The sequence below is a fragment of the Solanum tuberosum genome, unplaced genomic scaffold (assembly GCF_000226075.1).
Source record: "Solanum tuberosum cultivar DM 1-3 516 R44 unplaced genomic scaffold, SolTub_3.0 scf00035, whole genome shotgun sequence".
NCBI lineage: Eukaryota > Viridiplantae > Streptophyta > Magnoliopsida > Solanales > Solanaceae > Solanum > Solanum tuberosum.
The window spans coordinates 1569405-1592175 of NW_006238963.1; the positions used below are offsets into that span (position 1 = coordinate 1569405).

General features: G+C 36.4%; 2 protein-coding genes across 5 annotated transcripts in view; one reads left to right on the top strand and one right to left on the bottom strand.

Annotated features, from left to right (window-relative positions):
* The first annotated feature begins 2724 nt into the window (after positions 1–2724).
* LOC102581930 (ubiquitin-like-specific protease ESD4) lies at positions 2725–18539 on the top strand. 2 transcript variants are annotated; one of them, XM_006342741.2, is made up of 9 exons: positions 2725–3970; positions 4114–4193; positions 4287–4380; positions 4471–4569; positions 7425–7517; positions 7603–7722; positions 9011–9114; positions 16435–16507; positions 18247–18539. In XM_006342741.2, the coding sequence occupies exons 1-9, from the start codon at positions 3149–3151 to the stop codon at positions 18265–18267; spliced, it is 1506 nt and encodes a 501-aa protein (XP_006342803.1). In that variant the 5' UTR covers positions 2725–3148; the 3' UTR covers positions 18268–18539. The 2 variants fall into 2 exon arrangements, with proteins under 2 accessions (XP_006342803.1, XP_006342801.1); XM_006342739.2 differs by lacking the exon at positions 18247–18539 and adding an exon at positions 17252–17886 and having other exon boundaries at positions 2726–3970.
* LOC102581369 (kinesin-13A-like) overlaps positions 18435–22771 on the bottom strand; it is a 13535-nt gene continuing 9198 nt past the window's right edge. For 2 of the 3 annotated variants that reach the window (XM_006342737.2, XM_015306693.1), the window contains 5 exons: positions 21266–21595; positions 20591–20809; positions 19898–20510; positions 19645–19710; positions 18435–18830 (listed from right to left, as the gene is read on the bottom strand). In XM_006342737.2, coding sequence (XP_006342799.1) covers positions 18648–18830; positions 19645–19710; positions 19898–20510; positions 20591–20809; positions 21266–21595 — 1411 coding nt within the window. In that variant the 3' untranslated portion in view covers positions 18435–18647. The remainder of the gene's footprint in view (positions 18831–19644; positions 19711–19897; positions 20511–20590; positions 20810–21265; positions 21596–22771) is intronic. The other variant, XM_006342738.2, reaches the window with a different exon arrangement.

Here is a 22771-nt window from a genome sequence, read left to right on the forward strand (position 1 = left end):
TCTTCCACACACTCGAGGTTAGTGGATTGATTCAACTGAGTTGATTTGGTGAGTCCTCATGATTCGAGGGCAAGACCACATATGATATCTTTTATTTAGTCTTTTCAATGTCAAATTTACTTCATGAGCTAAGGTCTTGTCTTAGTCACGTACGATGATATTATAGGCTTATTGTCAGACATAGTATATTTTCCGATTATGAGTTGTACTATGTTGGTATTGAAGTGTTGATATGAGACTTATATTCTTGTTTTACTTTATTCTTAGTATATGCTTATGTCAAGTGGCTTGTTTAGGATTTCTTTGCACTCTATTCGCCATGTCACGTCTAGAGGTAGCTTGGGTCGTGACATTTACTTTACTTGACTGCAAGTTGACCAGACATTACGTACAACATATACAAATGTGCAATATCCAATCTACACCAAAGAAATCGCATCTCACTGCAGTCAAAGGAATCATTTGTTATCTCATTAACTCATTTGAATTGATACTTTAGTACCCTCACTCATCAAATTTTGGTTTAATTAATTACTCATATGCTGATATTGTAGGTGACAAAAATGATCAAATTCTAGGACAATTATTGATTTTCTAGCACAATAAAAAACAAACTTTTGTAGCTTTATCTACTACAAAATTTGAATATCTAGCAGTTGTAAGTTATGGTATTCAACTGTTATGGATGATGCAAACTACGATTTATCTTATGAAGTTGTTTCTATTTTTTGTGATAATACTAGTGCCATTAGTTTATCTAAATATATTATACATCATTCTAGAGCAAAGCATATAGATATCAAGCATATATTTTATTAGAGATCAAGTTAAAAATGAATATTTTGTACTTGAATCCGTAGATTCTAAAAATTAATTAGTTGATATTTTTACTAAGTTTTTATTAGAAGAAAGATTTTGTTTCCTTAGAAACAATCTTAATCTTATCACGTTTAAATCAAATTGATTTTGCGTATTTATTCGTTTTCCTTTTAATTATATTGTCTTTTTTCTTTAAATTCTTGTAATACTTGTATTTGACCCTTTAATTAAGACTCTCTTCTATCGTTTACTTTTTTGCATGACTTTTCATCTCCTATTTTTTCAATCATTCACTCTACCTTTTCTCCTTCTTTTTTTGTTAATAAAAATCTTTCATAAATCCTTCATCCTTCTTCTTATTTATTTACTCTTCTCTTTCTCCTTATTCTTCCTTCTTTCGTTATGACTAGAAAAAACTTTATGGGGTCTCTAAAAAATGTTGGTGATTGTTCCTCTGAAATTCTCGATCGGAACATTCTTTCTTTCTCCTTTGATTCTTTAAAGGACATATCCGACATTGCCTCATCTTCCTTAAGTAAGAGACCCCTCTCTATGAAGAAGTCGCGCTCTGATGTATCCAGATCTCTCTCTCCAAAAGACATGCAGAGGTTCTTGAGTGTCGAGCAAAAGAAGAGGTATGGAACCTATAAAAATCGGTCTGTTGTTCCTGATCGAGTTACCAATCTAGGTCAACTGAAAGACTCTCACATTTCTGTAAGTAATGTTCTCAAGACTCAAAAGCTGTTTCTATTCTTTAGCCTCTGTGGAGTTAAATTTTATGAGAAACTTGTTTGTTTGTTTTATGTTAATCTCTGTATCTCTAAAGATAATGGTGTGAAAGTTGTATTATTGCGAATTAATGTCTATTTGAGGATGTGTTTGATATTAAAATTTCTGATGTTGTCCCTTTATGAATGGTATCTAGCATGAGGATTTTGAAGTATTCCTAGAAGCCTTCAAAAAAACTGTTGCAAAATCAAGATTCGATCTCTAGATTTTGGCCCTCAATTTTTTTCTTTGAGAATCGTCTTTTGGCTCACATTATAGCCACCACTTTGGTTTCCTGAAAAGGTTCTCTAAGCAACATTTTGATTAGAAATATATTTATTCTCTACTTCCTTTTTAAGAAGTATAAGATAACTTGAGCTATCTGATTTAAGGAATACATGACGAAAAGTATCGAGGATTTGAATGTGTCTATATCATTGCCCTATGATCTCTTCATCTTTTAGATTCTAGTGAACTCATTGGTCGATCTTTCTAGTTCAAACTTGTTGAAGTCTCTACAATGTATGATATTCACATTTTCTAAATATGTCTTAGTCGGTAAAAAATAGGACAAGAAGGTTTGAGTGATAGCAAAGATCGAATCCATCAAGGTGACCTAGATTTCTACTCACTCAGCTACTCAGTTACTCAAAGACACAAAAGACATCAAAGTCTGATTGCTTGCTGCGGAAAATGAAATGGAGGTGCTATAAGAAACTGTAGATAAGATTCTTCACATGCATAAAGACAACTTAGACATGGGAGAACTTTGGATTGCCATGGATGAGTTGAAACTAGAAGGGGTCTCCACTGTGAACAAGCTGATTAAACAAGTAGACTCCCTCAAGACAATTTCTATATAAACTTTCTATTCCGACTTCTCAATTAACGTGAAACGTTCCTATAAGCACGCCGCCCACCTGTTGACCGAGTGAATCAAAGTTATTTTCCGGTCAACTGTCCACCCAATCAAGTGCAAAAAACACAGTAGAATCATGCAAGACACGCTGCTAGTGTGCTTCCTGCTCGCGAGGAAAGAAAGAAGAACTTCGCCATATTCTCAAGAATTAATATCACACATATATATAACATAAGTCTTGAAATTATATTATATACATTTGAACATAGTTGAAAGAATGAGAAAAATCTCAAAAGGTTGTCTCTCTCTCTATTTCTATTGCACTAATATTGTAATATTGAGACTTCTTAAATAGTTTGATTTTAGGACAAAACAGCAAAATAGTTAACTCCAATTCCCCAAGCAGCCGGGAAAGCCTCTGAAACCCTTTCCCCTTGCAAACAATTCTCTGCGATCTCCTGCAACTCCCCTTGCCCTTCACGTTCTTCTTTCTTCCTTCCCCTCGGTGAATTCATAACTTTAACCCAAATTCAACACCATTTTTTCTTGTTTTTATTGAATTCGTTGTTTGTAATTTGGAATTTCTCTCGGTTTTCCTTTTTCTGTCTTTTTCAATTCAAATATGTGACATCTATCTATGCATGCATAGATGATTCACTGCGGTTGTCAATTTCCAGAAAAGCTCGGCAAATATCTACTTCAATGGGGGCCTTAACATGTAGCAGCCGAAAACGTGGTGATGATTTTTTCACCTCGAATTACAAAACCCCACTTTCAGTTTCCTCTAACGTTGACCACATATCCAAAAAACCTAGGCTTTCTCCATCTATGAATCAAATCCAAGGTGACCCTTTGTCCAGAAAATCAATAGCTGCAAGAATTTTCAAATACCCATCTAATATAACTCCCATAAAAAGAGAAATTCATGCTCCTTGTAGACGATTAAGAAGTGGGTCCAACTTAAATTATAACAAAATGGGGAATTTTCTAACTCAACAGTATGATAGAGCTAAAAGAAGTGCATTTGAAACGCTGAGGTATGTGAAAAAAGATAAAGAAGTGATAAACATTGATGATGATGAAATTTGTGAAGAGGGTGTGTCTGAGGATTCAAGTGTTAAGGAATTGGGAACTGGGGTTGATGCAAAAACGGGTCTTGCTAGTGGGTCGGGTCAGAGATGGAAGGAGAGTAATGGGGTTGTTGAAATCATGGATAATCCTGATGGTGTTAAGGATGTGGATAGGAACTTTCAGGTTTTGAGTCCTTCAGTTGTAACAGTGTCGGATGGTGTGAATTTGAAGGTGGAGAATGCAGAAAAGATGCTGGATACATTATCTTTGAGTAGCAATTTTGACTCTGCTTATTCTTCATCTTCAGTTCCTCCATATAAGAAACTGCTGGGTTTAGCTGAGAAAAGAAACGGTAATTTAAAGAGACTGCAGTTTGATATAGGGTATACTGAGAAGGTTCTTGAGACGCAACATTTGTTAAGGCCTCAGAAGAATGAAGAGTATGTTAAGGAGGTAATAATATTGCTGGAGCCTTTATTATAATGTCTTTTGCATGCATTTATAGGCCTCGTTTAATTTGCAATTATATGAAAAAAAAATCAAGCCGGGTATAAAATTATTAGCTTATGTGTTATTTGTGGTTTATTAACTTGCAGGATGTGATTACAGAACCCTTTGTGCTCCTTGATGAGGAGGAAGATGCTGAAGTTTCTCGTGCTTTATCTAATTCTTGCAGGTATAATTTATTTAAACTTCCATTTGTTTTCAGACTTATCCAATTATCAATTTTGCACTTTCTTTGTATGTTTTTAACGGACTTATTTCGCAGGAGGAAGGTTTTGGCGAAACATGAAAACTCCAATATAGATATTACTGGAGAGATATTGCAGTGTTTGAGTCCTGGGGCATGGTTGAACGATGAGGTAATACTTTATGTCAGTTACTGAGCTTGTAGTGGTTATAGAAAATGCTGGAATGGTGTAAAGGAATGAGGAAGTTTTCTTCTTTTGCAGGTCATTAATGTGTATCTTGAGTTACTAAAAGAGAGAGAAAGAAGGGAGCCCAAAAAGTTCTTGAAATGTCATTTCTTTAACACATTCTTTTACAAGAAGGTCAGTTCTATGCCTTCGAAATCAAATTTGCGTTTCAAAGTTATTCAGTTGCTTGCTAGGTTGCGGTATAGCTGTGTGTTCAAGGATAAAGTATATCAGCCATTCTAGGTTTATATCACTTATCTTCTGCATGAATTTTCATGACTAGGAGTGATTTCATTTCCTTCATCTTTTTATTTTTCCTTCTCATTTCACATTTCTTTGAATTGGAGTTTGTTTGTCCAAATTGTTATAAGCATCAGACTAGCTAGCTAGCCCGACCATCACAGTTATAAAAATAAATAAATCAATTGAGTATGGATTTACACAGCACACACACTCATAAAGTTACTCACCATGTTTCCCCAGTCTGCCCGTTACTTTATACTCAAAAAAGAAAAAAAGCTCTTTTATCGCAGATACCCGATAGATTGGCATGCTTGCTCATTAATCTTTTCCTGCCTTTATGACGAAATGTTTTTCTTTTATTTGATGAAGTAAAAAGCTTCTTAGTAGCCATCAAGGAGATGCTAAAGATTACTACGTTTGAGATTATAAAAAATATTGAGTTGGGACTCCTAAATATAGGTGGCTATCCTAAGACCAGAGAGCTAACAAAATGCAAAAATTGTCAGGGGATATATTGTTCCAGCTGCATAAATTCAAAAGACTTCTAGCTTTAGTAGACTTGTCTGGAGTTGATAAACCATCAAAGCATCTTCTGCTCCTTTCTGCCTTAAATTCTAGCAAATGCAAGGGGGAATCATCCTCCATATGCTTCTGATGCATTCCAACTTTCCAGCTACTCCAACATTCAAAAGCCTCTTTGGTGGACTGTGGCATGACCCAACTGAGTCCAAAAATGGAGAGAAGCATACTCCACATATTAGTTGAAACTGTCCCTGCAGGAAAAGCTGATTTTTGGTTTCTATGGCCTTATAACACATAAAATATCTATTCAGAATCTGGATGCTTCTTTTACTGAGGATGTCCTGAGTTAGTTAGGCTTCATGCAGGGCAGTCCAGCTGAAACATATGATATTTAGTGGCAGTTTTGTCTTCCATATTAATTTCCAAGGCCAGCAGGTCACCATTTCATTTTGTGCTAAAAAAGAAGCATATCTTTGACAGAATTGTTCCCATTCCTGGTATTACCCCATTTTAGCCTGTCTTTCTGACTGGGTATGTATAGTTTAGCCCTCCGGTTTAGAGAAAAGGTTGAGGAGTTCTTCATATTCCAGTCATGTATTCTCTTGAAAGTTCGTTCCAGGTGTTTCCTTCTCTTTTTTTGGGATGAAAGAGTATGTATCTAGAGATCTGAAACAGCTTAGGAATTCATCCTTTAGCTTACATCTGCTTAGCCATTTGTCTGTCTAGAATTTGATGTGCATTCCATTGCCTAGAGCAAAGTGGGAGTTTTGTGAGAATTTCCCCCACATTTTGCATATGCACTTCCAGGGGCCAACCCCATATGGAGCTTTAGATAATTTAGTACACCAGTGATTCTGGACACCATGTTTAGCATTTAAGACTTCCTTCCAAAGGACTTGCTCTTCTTGTGTGTACCTCCATAGCCACTTCATTAAGAGAGCTTTGTTGTGCATTTCCAGATTTTTATACCCAGCCTTCCTTGAGTTGTAGTCACTGTGACTTTGGACCACTTCACTACGTGAAATTTATTCCCTTGCTGTTACCTTGTCATAGGAAAGATCTTATGATTTTGTCAATATGTTTCAGGACCTTGCTTGACATAGAAATTAGGGACATGTTATATGTATGGATGTTGTCCAGGGCATTTTTGACTAGTGTAAGTCTTCCCCTCATTGAAAGAAATTGTATTTGCCAAGTTTCAAGCCTCTTCTCACAATTCTCAATCATCCCTTCAGATGTCAGTAGCTTTGTATTTAGCACCTAATGGAAGCCCTAGGTAAGTGGTAGGTAGTGAACCAGTATCGCAGCATAAGATTCCTGTCAACTCCTCCAGAATTGGCATCTCATTTACAGTATGACACTCTTTAGCATGTTGATATGTAAGCCTTGCAAGGCTTCAAATACAAGCAGTGTAAGATTGAGATATAACATTTGGGACTTAATCTTCCTTTTAAACTTTACTCCCCTGATGACCTTTGGAACATATTTAGCACCTTCTTGGTGCTGTTGTTGATACTTAGAGATGATGAAGATGCTGCTTGGAATGTACTAAGTTTTTTATAACTGAAAATTTTATGAGGGCTAATGGTGCGAAGTTCAGAACTCAGTGGATGATGCCTCTCCCCACGCAGACCCCTCTCCACTTAGATACCAGACTTCTGTTTGAACTTGTGACGTGCAATTGGAATGTACTAACAAGTGCCTGCTCTAAAATAAAATCTCATTTGTGTATCAATAACCATGTTTCCCTTTTACCTTGGCCTCAAAGAGAAGAAACCTTTGCAGGGTTTGTCCTCTTTATGATAGATTCCTTATCTGATCTGCAAGGATCATGATTACCAATTATTTCATCACCAACTATTTCTGGTCACAATGTGTTAATGAATATCTGATAGTTGCTATGCTGATCTCTGTAGAGAACCTTGTTTCTAATGCTGATTTGAATTTCTGAGTAATGCATGATCTGATTTGAGTTTCTGAGTAATGCATGATCTGATGGTTGACACTCTGATTTTCTCAGTCAAGTTGGTTTAGAGTTTTCTTGTTAATAGTCCCTATAAGATGCCTATAATGCGCCCCTGAATTTATCCTTTTTATACAACATCATTGCATCTTACTTATCATCCCCTAAGTGAAATCTGTGTGTATAATTCTTATATAAAGTTTCTTACAAACAGAAGGTTATACCTGCTAATTGTTCTTGTGGACATTTTCTGCAATTTCAGTTAATCAGTGGCAAGGGAGGCTATAACTATCAATCTGTGAAAAGATGGACATCCCAAAGGAAGCTGGGGTACTGCCTCTTTGAATGTGATAAAGTAAGAGTTTTCATCATTCATCTCTCTTTTTTTACTTTATTTTGTTGTCTATTGTATATTGATTGATATGCCCTAATTTACTTAGATTTTTGTCCCTATCCACAAACAAGTACATTGGTGCTTAGCTGTCATCAACAAGAAGGAAGAAAAGTTCCAATATCTTGATTCACTTGGAGGAAGAGATCAGCAAGTACTGAAAGTGCTGGTATGTTTTGCATCTGCTTACCAGGAATTAGTTTTTCAAGAGAATGCATATGTGACATTTTGTTTTCAGTTCTTATCCCATTTACTTCCTTTCTCACTGTACCGTGTCAATAATTCATGATAGGTTCTATGCAGTCTGCTACGTAGTATCATTACTTAAATTGAAGCTTGAGTAAGCAGAAAAAACATTACCACCTGCATTAAGCCTTTTAATATGTTAGTAGTGATGATGATGGAATTTGCTGGTTAATAGTGGATGGAAATAGATGAGATGTTTTAATCTTGTTTATGTTGCCTCCTAAGCATATGGGGTTGCTCTGCGTTGAATTGTTGTTCATCTCCACTGGTGTCACATGATCCAATTGGTTAGGCTTTTTACAAGACTGGTTTAGTATAGATAGGGTATCCTCTTCCTTTGCCACTATTTACTTTAATTTGTTCTTTTTGTTCTGCTGTTCCAGCTTATTGTATTTTCCTTCCTGTCTTAATTCTTCCCAGCTTGGATGTAATATACTGTCAGTTGTACTTGGGTGTGAGCTTATACCTAATTCCTGTTGGAATTTGGTAGTGTCTAAAGAGTTTCTTGAAAAGAAAATGAGAGATAGTGCAAAAAGGTTGAGGGGTGGCCCCGTTCTTCCGGGTTTCAAACTGTGCAGTGTGCAGCATCAATGCATCATCTCTCGGGGATTTCTTGGTTTCAGCGAGAGATGATGCATTGATGCTGCACACTGCACAGTTTGAAACCCAGAAGAACGGGGCCCACCCCTCAACCTTTTTGCACTATCTCTCATTTTCTTTTCAAGAAACTCTTTAGACACTACCAAATTCCAACAGGAATTAGGTATAAGCTCACACCCAAGTACAACTGACAGTATATTACATCCAAGCTGGGAAGAATTAAGACAGGAAGGAAAATACAATAAGCTGGAACAGCAGAACAAATTAAAGTAAATAGTGACAAAGGAAGAGGTATAGGCTATTGTTCACTCCAGAATACACATTTAGTCCCTAGTTGAGACTTACCATAGTCTAGTGGACTAAAATGCCAGAAGATAATGTGATTTTCTTACTATGATGCCATTGCGTTATGTCTTGCTTAATCTGGTAGCGACACTACTTGCAGAAAACTAAATGAATGAAAAAGAAGATATAAAAAGCAAAATTCAGGAGCTCTTTTTAACACTGGTTGATGCAATTAGTGTTTGAAAAAAAACGAATCTCATGTTTATTGAGTTTTCTTTTAGATTGAAGGATGTCATGATCTGGGAAATTGGAAAATACATGTGCAGGCTAGGTACTTCATTGACGAGGTGAAGGACAAGAATGGGAAAGATATTGATATTAACTCATGGAAGCTAGAGTTTGTTGAGGACCTCCCAGAGCAAGAGAATGGGTAAGTAGTACGTGAATATCTTTTTCTTAATTGATAAAGATGTAATACTTCAATCTTGTTGGTCTAACAAGTTCTACTGACATGCTGGAGGCTAGTTAAGTCTTAATTGTACGTGCTTTGCACGTGTGTATCGTGTTGATTAATAATAAATGTATATAAAAAAGAACAAATTGTTGTGTACGTTATATTATTAAAGTGTACTTAAAGAGAAACATGATGTATATATACTAATAAAGATGCACAAACAAAGATATGTATACTAATAGACCTCTGAAGATCAAAACCAAAAATCTCTTAACCTTTCTTTGCCTTAACATGAAGTAATACCATTTGTGGCTTGAATCATTGTGTCATGAATCAACAAATCTAGGGAAAAATAAGAAAATAATTAGATCATTAATTGCACATCAATCAATTATGTGTAACCTTAACATATTTAAATTCTAACAGATTATATGATCTAAAAAGAACAGAATTTGAAAAGAGAAAAGTACTATCGAGTATAGTGTCTTAAGGAGATTTTATTTAAAACTCATCAGTGCAATTATTTTATAGACAGCTACATTTCTTAAATCTAATATGATTTTATTTGCCTCCAAAATTTGAAGATAGTATTTAATATTAACTCTATTTCTTAAAAAATGAATAAAAGGAAATAATTAGATATTTATGATTTTTCCCGTTAGTAGTGTTGTTTATGTATGACGCTAGCTTCACTTTATATTCTATTATACATACTTAAGAAAATTGCCAATCAAGTTATAGGAATATAACCCCTAACTTGGATAGAAAGTAACTGAAAGCCTATTTTTTTTTTGTAGCTCTAAATGATTGAAATTCTATTGCAAGTATGATGGCAAATTGTGATTTCAAAAGCTTGTTTATTAGGTTTAGAACATATTAGCTTGAATAGCGTGCATTTTTTAAATTGAAGTACTATTATTTTAGATTAAAACATTCAATTCTTTTAACTGACCTCTTTCTTTAATATTTAAATTTTTTTGTTTATTTATTTTGTTTAACATAATTTAAGTAAGATTTATGTAAGACAAAAATATTGATTTTAAAGTTTTAAATGTTAGGACTTTTAATACAAGTTCAAATATGGAATGATTTAAGAAACTCTTATAAATGATAGCGAATCTCTATCTTTTGGAGAAAAGTTAGAAGCCCTTACTTTGGGGCCAAGTCATTTTTCTCTATAAATAAAAGGGTTCTCTTCATTGTAAATCATACCTCAAGGAAAATAAGAACTACTCTCTTCTCTATTCAAACAGTAGTTGGGAGTCGTTTGATGTGAGGTATATGGTATAATAATCTTGGAATAAAATGCAGGATTGGTTGGAGGTATTAGGTAATCCTTGGATTATTTATCCCACCATTTATACCATAGTGATGAGATAAGTTATACCGTATACATGGTGCAATAACTTATTTCAGGATAACTTATCTCGGGATAATTAATCTCCGGATAACTTGCTTCCAACCAAACGACCCCTTAGTATTAGAATAGTACTCTACTTTAAGACAATTGTTATAAAGGAACACATGGACATTATCTAGTCAGAATTGCAAAAACAATTTCAACCCGTGTTAAATTTGAAAAACCAAACATAAGAAAACTAGATTAAACTAGTACCAATGATTTCTTCTTTTTCTAGAAAGCAAAAAAACTAGTACCACTGTTTTCTTCTTCTTCTTCCTTTTCTTCTAGCAAGCAACTAAATAACAACAACATACCCAATGAAATCCGCCAGAGCTGAGTTTTCCAACTGTGTTTTCTATCTATTTGAGATTCACTTTTGCCAAAGGGTATACTCATATATTTGGGCTAGAATACAAAAATGTTTTCTCTCGTGGCTAAAATAAAATGTCTACCTTTTTCTATCTATGGCCGTCGTTCACCATTGGCCTCTTGATCAGTTGGATACTAAGAATGTTTTTCTCCACGGTAGTCTTGAGGAAGAAGTCTATGGAGTAGCCATCGGGTTTTGTTGCTCAAGAGGAGTCTAGTGGTCTTGTATGTCCATTGTGCATTTCACTCTATGGTCTGAAACAATCTTCTCAAGCTTGGTTTGGGAAGTTCAACACTTCACTCAGGAGTTTGACATGACTCATAGTGGAGATGATCACTTTGTGTTTTATCGATGGATTGCATCAAATCAGTATTTTATTGGAGGACTAAACACATTGGGATTAACTGTCATTTTGTCAAAGAAAAGATGCTCTCAGGAGATATTGTTACCAAATTTGTAAAGTTAAAGTCGAGTGATTGCATGCACCTGCTTGAGGGAGAGTGTTAGAATAGGAGTAAGAACAAGAATAGTTTCCTACTTGGAAAAGGATTGTAATGTAGTGTCCTAACTGAAAAAGGAGTCCTCTTTTTTTTTTTTTTTTTTTTGTGATGAAGTAAGATGTTGTATTAGAAAGGCATCAAGGAGATGCAAATTACATACACAAAAACATGGTTAACTCATGAGAACCAAAACACCTATTTAATCAGAGAGTTAACCACAAGCAAAAGAATGATCGCTAAGCCATATTGAGGGAACTAATGAAATCTAAGAGGGGTAATATATCATTTACAGGGGATAAGTTGCTCCAATGGAAGAGATTAATAAGGCAAAAGGATTTCAAACTGCTAATTGGAGTTGAGACACCATCAAAACATCTGAGATTCCTTTCCCTCCAAATACACCAAAAAATACATGATGGAATCATCTGCCAGGTCTTCTTGATGGGGCTATCAACTTCTCTAAGACTCCAACTTCCAACTACTTCTTTGACACTTCGCAGGAGAATCCAGTTGATACCAGCAATTGAAATAAACATATTCCAAAGAGCTGCTGCCACTGGACAGTGCAGAAACAAATGATTCACTGATTCCAGGCTATTGAGGCACATGAAGCATCTGTTTACTAGCTGAAGTTTCCTCCTATTTAGATTGTCCAGGGTTAGGATAGTATTCTTGAGGGTAGTCCAGGTGAAACACTTGATTTTAGGGGGTAGTCTAATCTTCCAAGTCAGTTTCCATGGCCACTGGTCTATCATGTCATTTGAAGAGCACAACTTATGGTATCCTTCCTTCACTGTGTATATTCCTTTTTTCAGTAGTTTGCCCCTATTTTAAGCTATCAGGCAAGTGAGGGGTCATTGAGGCTCCTTTCGGAGTTCTGAAAAAATCAAAGAGCTCATTAAGCTCCCTTTCTTGAAAATTCCTTCTAAAGCGAGGTGCCCATATTCCACCTTCTCTGTTTTGAGCCACTGAAGAGTATGTGCCAGAGGAGCCTCTGTAAATAGGAGCGTGGGATACATTGAGAGGTTGATTGTTAAGCCACCTGTCTTTCCAAAATTTAACTGAGTTACCATTTCCAATCCTGAAGGACAGCTGAAAAAGGAGTCTAATATAATGTCTATAAATAGGGTCTCAATGTAATAATGCAGATACACAATTTTCATAATATTCTTCTCCAATATTTCTCATGAGTAATAACCTAAATCGTAGCATTTTACCTGGAACAAGCATATATAAGAAATATGCAGTTTGTAAATCATCAACAATAGCTTGTTTCAATCAACTTAGCAAATTCATGTATGAAAACTATATTCAAGTTGTTTAAATAATCACATCGTTAGGGTCTTTATACAACATTAGTTTTTCTTACAAGGTGCACCAGGTCTAATGATCTGACGTTAGATAATGGCGAACTGGCAAAGTTAACTTCTTGAAATAGTTTATTCATAATACCTCGTATGTTCATTTTCTTCTTATGTCAACTTCAAATTCAACAATATATAATAACTCGGAAGTAGCATAAATTCAAGAGTAATCAGAATGTAAGCTCATGGTAAAAGCGATTTTGTACATTTTCAAATATTTGATGACACCATTGTTTGTCCGTGTGCAAGAAAAATAAATTTCTGGATAAATCATTTCAATGCAAAAGACAAATCTAAAACATGCTATAGTTGAAAATCAATCCAACCTTGCTTCCAAGGATTATGTCGCAAAAATTTTAATAATCTTAAATCACAGCATAATGTTTAGATGCTATTTATCCCAAAAACTCATGAACTCTTAAGTATTTCTAGACATAATACCATCTCTTCAATAGACCACCACCACTATTGCTTCAACCAAAATTTTCTATCTTAAGAAGATGATATCAACAATCTTTACAAACAGGCTATGATGTGGAACTTCAAATTAACAAGAAAGTTATTATCCCCTAGTTTTAATACCAAAATTAGCCTTTTAGGTTGTTTCCCCAAAATTCGAACTCCTAAAAGAAATTCCAGATTTTATTTAATCCTAAATCCCAGTTATTATGATTACTTCTCCCAACCAGAGGATGAATTCACAGTGAATATATATGTCAAGAACTTGCTTGTAAAAGTCATGAATGGAGGAAAGTGATTGGGTCTCCAAAATAGTGATCGTCTCTGCAATCTTCCTCTTATCTTCCCTTCTCTCTCTCGTGTATCTTATACCTCTTGTTTTTTTTCTTCTGAAAATCACTCTTGCTGGACAGCTTGGTTTGAAACCAGCAGCGCTACTTTTATTCTTTGCTGATTGAATTGGAGCACTTTGAGAGACTTCGGGTATTGTAGGCATATTAGGGTTGAGGAAGTAAAGCGTGCTATAAGTGGAAGGAGCATGAGAAAAGCAACAGGACCAGATGAGATTCCGATGGAGTTTTGGAAGAGCATGGATAGAGGTGGAGTTTTTCAGACAACTAAGATGCCCGAGAAATGGAGGTGGAGTACAATGGTTTTATTGTACAAGAACAAGGGTGATATACAAAATTGCAACAACTCTAGGGGTATTAAGTTGTTAATTCACACTATGAAAGTTTGGGAGAGAGTGGTGGAGATGAGAGAGAGGAGTGCATCTATTTTCGAGAATTAGTTTGGATTCATGCCAAGGCGAGCGACAACAAAAGCTATCCAACCTGTAAGGAGACTTGATGGAAAAATATCGAGAAAAGAATGACTTCTATATGGTGTGCATTGACCTTGATAAGGCCTATGATAAAGTTTCGAGGAAAGTCTTGTGGCGATTCCCGGAGGCAAGTGGTGTATCTGTGGCCTATGAAGCGTGGGAAAAAACCGTGGGAGGAGACTCGGAGCACTTCCTATGGAGATGGGGTTACACTAGGGGTCAACCCTTGGTTAGTTTCTATTTGCCTTAATGATGGATGTATAGACTCGAGGAATTCAAGATGTTGTGCCATGGTGTATGTTATTTGCGGATGACATAGTATTGAATGATGAGACACGTAGTGGAGTGTATTCTAAGAGGTGTGGAGGTAGACTTTGAAGACTAAAGGGTTCAGGCTTAGCAAGATTTAGATATAATATGTGGAGAGCAAATTCAATGGTGCGATGTATGAGGTAGGCGTGGAAGTGAGGCTTGACACACAGGATACCCAAAAGGGACAAACTTAAGTATCTTGGGTCTATGATCCAGGGTAGTGGGGACATCGACGATGATATCACACACCGTATTGGTGTGGCGTGGATGAAGTCTTGTGTGATAAAAAGGTACCTTGAGAGCTACTGCATAGGAGAGGGGGTTTTACCCTGTGCACACCCAAAGGTTAGTACCTGTGGGTTTTCCTTATCATAAAGAAAGGTACCACTGAAACTCAGAGGTACGTTTTAAAAAGTGGTAGTTAGACCGACATTGTTGTATGGGATGGAATGTTGGGCAGTCAAGAACTCCCATGTCCAGAAGATGCATGTTGTGGAGATGAGGATGTTGAGGTGGATGTGTGGTCATACTAGGAACGATAAGATTGGAAATTAGAATATCCGAGATAAGGTGTGTGTGGCCTCTGTGGTGGACAAGATTAGGGAAGCAATACAAATGTGGTTTGGACATGTGAAGAAGAGATACATAAACTCGCTAATGAGAAGGTTCGAGAGGTTGGTTATAGAGGGTACAAGGAGAGACAGAGGTAGGAGTATTTATGAGAGGTGATAAGGCAGTACATGATCCTAGATTGGAGGGTGTGTAGGACACGTATTAGGGTAGAAGGGTAGTAGGAAGTGTAGTGTTGTCTTTCTTAGGGTGGCTAATTGTTTATGATTGTCCTTATAATAATAATCTATCCTAGTATGTTGTTTATGGTATTTTGACTATCACATCATTATATTGTTGTTTTTGGCTACTTTTGCATTGTTCCTTGTTATTTGCTATTTTCTCTTTATTGTCTTCTTCTTTTTATACCGGGATTTGTTGCACTTGAGCCGAGGGTCTTTCGGAAACAGCCTCTCTACCTCCCTGAGGTAGTGGTAAGGCATGTGTACATTATACCCTCCCCAGACCTCACTTGTGGGATTATTATGGGATTTCACTGGGTATGTTGTTGTTGCTGTAATGAACTCAATTGAATGTAACAATAACCAACTTCTCAACTATTATAATAAGACTAGGGTTCAATTACAAATCTAGTAACAAAATGCAAAAACTCAATTAGCAAAAACCCAAACAGAAATATAGAAATATTGAACGTAAGAACTAGGGATTGATAGAGCTAGAAGGGAGATGAGAAGCTTAGACTTATAGAATGGAGATGAGAGGAATCAAACTCTTTACTCAACTTACCCTGTGCGCACCCAAAGGGTAGCGGCTGCGGGTTTCCCTTGTCATCAAACTCTTTACTCAACAATTTGCTTCAGCCTATTTTCCCTGGAATGTGCTATTTATCAACCTGGATCCCACACATAACCCCTTAATATTGTATCAGGCTGTTTTGGTATATCTGGTCTCGGCCCATTCATAAAGGTTGCTGACTGGCTTTTCTCTTTTTATTTTTTATTTAAGTTGTTGTTTCTCTCTTTTAATTTCTAAGTTTCTAGTTATTATTGTTGTTAAGGAGGTGAGTTATAACTTAGGACGTAAGTAGTTTAATGGGTTGGGTTAGGTAATTTAATTGGTTACTTGTTTTAAATGGGCAAAGCCCCAATTCTTTAAGTCATTACATTTATTTAGCTTGTTTTTTGTTAAATACACTAACATTGGAGGGCAAATGGATGGGAACTTGAATTTTTGTGCTTTTAAAGTTCTAGTGACTGCAAAGAGAAGCTGATCAAATGAAACATTAAACTATATTAAGTTTAGTTAAACGATTGGGAAGGTCTAATTAATTGACCCTAAATTTTGTTACAATAGCGTGCCCAATCTATTTTTGAGCTTGTTAGGGTTACAAGAAATATGAATCAACTTTGTATACTATTGGTGCTTGATTTTCTACTGACTTCTGTGGATGAAGTTTGTTGACTAATCATACTGATAAAAGCTGTCACTATGTACAGGTTTGACTGTGGTATGTTCATGCTCAAGTATGCTGATTTCTACAGCAGAGATATAGGACTCTGTTTCAGTCAGGTAAAACAATGTACTGGAATACTCTTTTTGCAGCTCTGGATGGAAATTGAAAATGATGAGGCTAACTGTTCAAAACCGGGTTTTGAGTAGGAAGGGGAACACGTATGTGTGTGTGAACATTCATATATGTATTGCATATGTACAAACTCAACACACATGCAATATATATGCGTGCGTATATGTTTTGGGGGTGGGTGGTTGGGTTATTATACCAAAATATTTCCACTTTAGGTTTCTTGATGTTAAGAATATGACTTTTGATCTTCCTGTGCTATGTTAGAATGCCAATAACTCTCCAAGAGCTGTGTATAATTCACTGGTTCTCTTTCTCACTCTCTCTGAAAACTCTCACTTTGTTTCCATGTTCACCGATTTCTTGGCCATGAACAACTTCCTTGTTTGCCCATTCTTTCCTACATGTTAATACTTCTTTTGGGTTATAAAGAACTCCATCTCTACCAATAAGATGAAAATGGTTGTAATTTCTTTCTTAAGCAAGTGCTAGTACCAAGCAGCTGGCTTGTCCTAACTTTTAGAAGCTTAGTTTTCCTACTGCTCACCTTGTTCTTTGTGATAGAAGTGTTTTCTTGTTTTCCCTTGTGGACAATGATTTTTGTTTTTGCTAATATGTTTTTAAGATACCTAGGGACCTGGGTAGTGGTGGCTGGTGTAGTCCTTGTGACTGATTCTTTGCAAGAAAACATGCTTATTGAAACTATAGATAATGTTGCCCTTTCCTTGTAGGAGCACATGCCATATTTCAGGTCTAGGACTGTCAAGGAGATCTTAAGGTTGAAAGCTGAGTAAAAAACCTGAACATGCTCTTTGCTGCAATTTCAAATATCCCGTGTGAGCAACAGAGTGGACTATGGAGTTTGTTGGAATGATTGATGCATTGCTAACAATTTCCTGAAGGCCTTGTCTGATTTGTATATTTGGTGGTTTGACTGTCTAATGAAGACATGATTTTGTAGGTTGAGGTTTGAAGGGCTTTAGTTTCTGTTCTTAATTGTTTCCTTTTTAGGTAGGTCTTTAGAATTCTCAGATATAGCATCCAGCTGTCTTTTGGAGAAAGCATAGAACAATTGAGGAATTCCTTACTGACCATTTAACTTTCTCTACTCATGAAGATGGACTGGAAAGCAAGCTCAAAGTTGTAATGTATGAAATTGTTTCTTTCTTCAGTAAAGAGGAAGTTAAAGATTTCTGTTGTTTGATCTGTTTAAGTATGCATAGGCATGTGTTGCACACGTTGGGGTTACATTCTCATCACCAGGAAAGGTTTATTCAGTTTATATTTCGTGTTGTCAAGCTTGCATCTTGGTTGGGTTCAATTTGTTTCTCATTCCAAAAGTCAGAAGTAGAGAGCTCTCTTTTTTTAAATGTTTATATTTTTTTCTTTCCTTGAATCCAAGGATTTTTCAACGTTAAGTTTGATCAATTAATATCATCCCTTTTGCGATGAATAATTGGTCACGGACTGGGCATATTAGCAGCGAGTGGAACTGATGAACTAGCTTGAATATTTGCTGAAACACAATGAAGTATCATATAGCAGTTAAAGTGAAACTGATGAACATGCTTGATTGCTGAAACACAAGGAAAAATTCTAAATGTTTTTGGATATAAGAACAACAAACAGTAAACGCTAAAGTCGGAACAGACACTAACAACAACTGTTCTATACACAAAGTATATCAATTCCGTTGTCGATTATAAGGCTTTTCTTTTCTTTTCAGCTGCAACCACTTAAGCACTGAGCAATGCAGTATCAGCTGGAATAATACATTCCTGATCAGTGATAACACAGTAACATATACAGACTACTGTCCATGGTGCCAATTTAGAACTCTGAGCCGTTCCTTCACCAGAGAATCCGGAGAGATTTCTTAAACTGTAACTGGAGCAGCATGGTACAAAAGCAATGTTAAAACACCTTTTGCTTTGTTTGTGCAAAAGCTCAGAAGAGGCCACCATTTTTTTCCTCTTTAAGTAAATTTGCTCAATGGAACTTCTTGATGGTTTGTGTACACATTTGGCACAAGAGGAATAAGATATTTCTTAAAATAATTACAAAAGAGAGAAGTAAAAAGAAAGTAGAAATAGGCGTCTCTCTGATTGCATCCATGTAACTTGTAGCCTAGCGTGGTCCCCTCTTTCGACTCAGGATTTCCTGCTCTTTCAATCGATGCTGGAACCTGGCAAGGCGAGCCTGGAGGCTGACCAGACTTGCTGCTTTGCGTGATAGAACAAAGCTCAGCTGTGTGACATAATTATCGATGAGACTACCAGGTTGATCGACTTCAGCCAACAATTTCATTTCCTGGTAGTGGAAGGCAAAATGTATTAATCATCTCAAGCACATCACTGACGGTCTCATATATTTCTTCCCAACATAATTTATTTATTTTTTAATTGGTTTTATTTATAGGAACTCGAGGGTATAGTAGAAGTTCACACAATACAATGATCACGGAAAATATCATCACTAGACAAACAGAAAAAAGAAGTAAAGATGGACAAAAATTTGAAGCTGTGCTGTTTCCAGATAAATGTCACAGAATCACTGAATTTCTATTTGTGACAAATAAGGCAAAATAAGTGATGAATTTTCCTACTGCCCTCACAGATCTGATTTAAGCTATGTTGCTCGGACTCTTCAAAAATGTCGACGGGTGCGTGTCGGATCCTCCAAAAACAGTGTATTTTTGAAGGATCTAACATGGGTGCGGCAACCTTTTTGGAGAGTCCAAGCAACTTAGGATCTAAGGAACCATAGCACATAATAACACGGGAAGATGGTAGGAAGAAAAATTGGTGAGAAAAGGTTTTAACCAAAAAAGGGTGAAGTACATTTCATGCTTTCAAGCAAGCATGAAAATCTTATAGACATGGGATCACCCATGACTTGTGTTGCTTCACAGATAAAAACATCTAAACTCTTGGATGAATGGACATCGCATCTAAAATAAATACCAAAAAAGATTCAAGAATTTAGATGACTAGGGGAAATAACACAGTTGACAACTACTTTGCATGTCACTGAAATAGAGGAAATTTCCTGGCAATGCACCAACAAATATTCCTAGGTTTTGAAAGGAGTTAAGTTTAAGAATGTTATTGGAGATTTTGCTTACTTCACGAACGATCTCCATTGTATCTTCAATTTCTTTTCTATGGGCAGCTATCAGGGCCTCTTCTTCCTTCACACAGAAGGAAAGAAAATTAGCAGATGCCAATGGGGAGTTCATGACAGTTTTTCAAATAGAGAAACAAATACTGCCCCTCCTCAATAACCAGAAAAACAAAAAAGAAAAAAAAGCATAAAACAACAATGCAAATGGTAATAAATGCAAAGGGTAACAAAGTGAAGGCAGAGTGTATGCTAACCTCCAGTATCTCATTGATATTGTCATCACGAGGGGGTGAATTAAGTTCATTTTGTCTTGTTCCAATGCTTTTTATGTTGGAGCTATTTGTACTTTGTTGTTTGTAACTTGTAGACAATGAGTCTGCGCTTGAAACATCAATTCTTGACCCGTTTCCTGGCCTTTCTGGCTTTTCGGGTTTCTCATCTCTAGAAACTTTCCTCCGAGGTGGAGACACTTTCTGCACCTTGTCTTCTGTATCAGCTGAACTTTGCATGTTTGGTGTTGGGTACATTTTCTGACCAGCTGGAACACGATAGCTATTCTTCATTTCAAACTTGTCCCTCTCCAGACCAGCAGAATTTGTCCCACTTTCTTCCCACCCAGTGAAGGTATGAGTTGAAGCAAAACTAGAGGTTTGGTTGCGCTCACTAGAGGGATTGTAAGATGTACTTTCTCTCTCCATCCTTCTACTTACTTCTGATACTTTTAACTCTTGAGGTTGCTCACTATCATCTTCTGCCTCAGTGGAAGCAACCAAAGTTGGTGCAGGAGAAGGTTCCTTCATCATCGGGAGTATTCTGCCTGCATTCTGATCCTTTTTTGTGTTTCCACTTTTAGATAGACTTTTAACCCTGTTGATCAAATGTCAATAGGCTGCAATACATAATAAACGAAAACAAACATTCAACTCATACAATAAAAGCGACGGTACCTGTCTGCATATCTTAATGTGTTGAGTGTGTGTTCACATGATCCAGCATTAGGAGAAATGCAAGAAATCATAACAGTTCTTGAGTTGCCAACAAAGGAGTCACGAAGCACCTCAGTAAGTTTGCTCCCACGGAATGGAATATGGATCTGGTCATTGTCAAGGGCACGAATACACTCTTTAAGAGCCAACAAGCTCTTGTTAATTTCTGCTCCCTCAATCCTGGAAACAAATGAAAATGTAGGTTCAAAATAGTACTTAGCATACCAGCATCAGGGCATGTAAACTGCAAGTGATTTGGCCTCTTTTTCCCTGTTTTGGAACAACCGTTAGTAGGATGGGTATTTTTGAGCTATTTGACTAGTTGGAGAGCATTTTTGTGCCAAAAAATACAATGGAGGGTAAATCTGACCTATTTCGAATAGTTCAAGGGCATCTTTCACCCTTTTCCGTACAAAAATCTTTTATATATACTATGTCATGAAATTTCAAACAAAACTTTTAGGGAAAAATACTTTACTGTTTAAAGTCAATACTTAAAGCATCATACTTCATGGCGTCCTTGCTTGCAGTAATAATGGAAAAACATAGGCTTGGTCTTCAGGACATCAACTTCTATTTATTCCACACTTAAAAAGAAATGCCGACCATCAAGATGTGTGTCCCATGAAAACTTACCTTGTTTGTCGGTCATTATCAGTGGTGTCTGCACCTCTCTCACTTCCTGCAAGATCAATAAAGGAAATCTTCCCGATCACTTTGCCACCCTTAGAATCATTTCCATCATTATTTCGCCTGGAGTCCTTCACCTCATTGTGCTTCTTGACAACCAGCTGTAATATTGCGTGTGACCTTGATGATTCCTCATTTGCACCAGTGGAACCTGTACTCCTAGCAGCGTTTCCTCTCACGATATATTCTTTCACAATCTGCACATCTGAAACTTCAAATTCTTGGAGTCCAACAATGCAAACCTGCTGTCGGCCATCTTCCCTCATACAGAGTTTCCTGCATAAAAGTAATGGAGTTAGTTAATTTGGTAAAACATTGATAAAAGAAAAAAAAAAGTGAGACATGAGGCTATAAATTCATGAAACTAACTATGTGAAGATTTCACATTATCTACAAGTTGGATGGCCCAGGACAAAAAAGAATGCAATATGTGCATACACTCTGCCACACTGAGCTCTTAGTTTCTGTAATTTCATACAGTACGAAAATAAAGTAAGAGATTCCCCAATCTCATGAGTCATGACTAAGAGTGGCAAACGGACCGGTTTTTGCCCGGTCCGGTCCGGTTCCGGTCCGGTTCCCGTACCGGTAAGACCGGTACCGGTTGAACCGGTAAGGAACCGGTCTTATAGGTACCGGAACCGGTACCGAAACGGAACCCGGATTTTTATCCGGTTGATCCGGTCCGGTAAGAACCGGTTCCGGTCCGGTTCAACGGTCAAATTAATTTTTTTTTTTTTTTTTTTTAAATATTAACGTTAAGGAGCCGTTGGGCCCTTTTAGCCGTTGGGCTGGGGCCCAAAACGGCTCCAAACAGCCCCCCCACCCCTCTCTACCCCTTAACACTATAAATATACTCATATTTTTTCATTTAAATCACAAATTCACAAACTATCTTATAAAATCTCTTAATTTTCAATCTCTCATAAATTCATAATTATTATTTTGTGATATTGACTTGGAGTTCGAATTTCGGAGATTTATTTGAAGTAAATCGGAAGCTTCAATTGGCATCTCTCAATTCCGGCTTTGGTTATACGTCTACTTTTACGTAGACGTTCGGTACATTCGTTCCAACTTTAATTTTTTATTTGTTTATTAATTAAGTTATTTTATTTTTTTGTTATATTATCTTTGCTTGTTTTTCATAATATTAATTATTTTAAACTTGAACATGAATTTTGAAAAATATAGTGGTAAAAGACCAATGTCGGAAAGAAAAAATAATAGGGGAGGAGGAAGTAGTTCTAATTCTAAAAATTTGCCACCTCCTAGATTTAGAATTAATACTAATGATTATACTCATGTTGATGAAACTTCTTTTACACGAGACTCACGACCTATTGAATTTAATTCCGAAAATGAAGTAGATCATGAAACTTTAAATAGATGTTTTACTAATTTTGAGGAAGAATTAGATGAGGAAGTAGAAATAAATGAGGAAGATGATGA

Bases quoted from the DNA above. Each gene is read 5' to 3' on its own strand.
- LOC102581930 (XM_006342739.2), top strand. From the start codon at position 3,149: ATGGGGGCCTTAACATGTAGCAGCCGAAAACGTGGTGATGATTTTTTC. The intron at 4,570-7,424 runs GTCAGTTCTATG...CTGCAATTTCAG, and splicing joins ACACATTCTTTTACAAGAAG to TTAATCAGTGGCAAGGGAGG. The intron at 16,508-17,251 runs GTAAAACAATGT...CTTTCCTTGTAG, and splicing joins TAGGACTCTGTTTCAGTCAG to GAGCACATGCCATATTTCAG.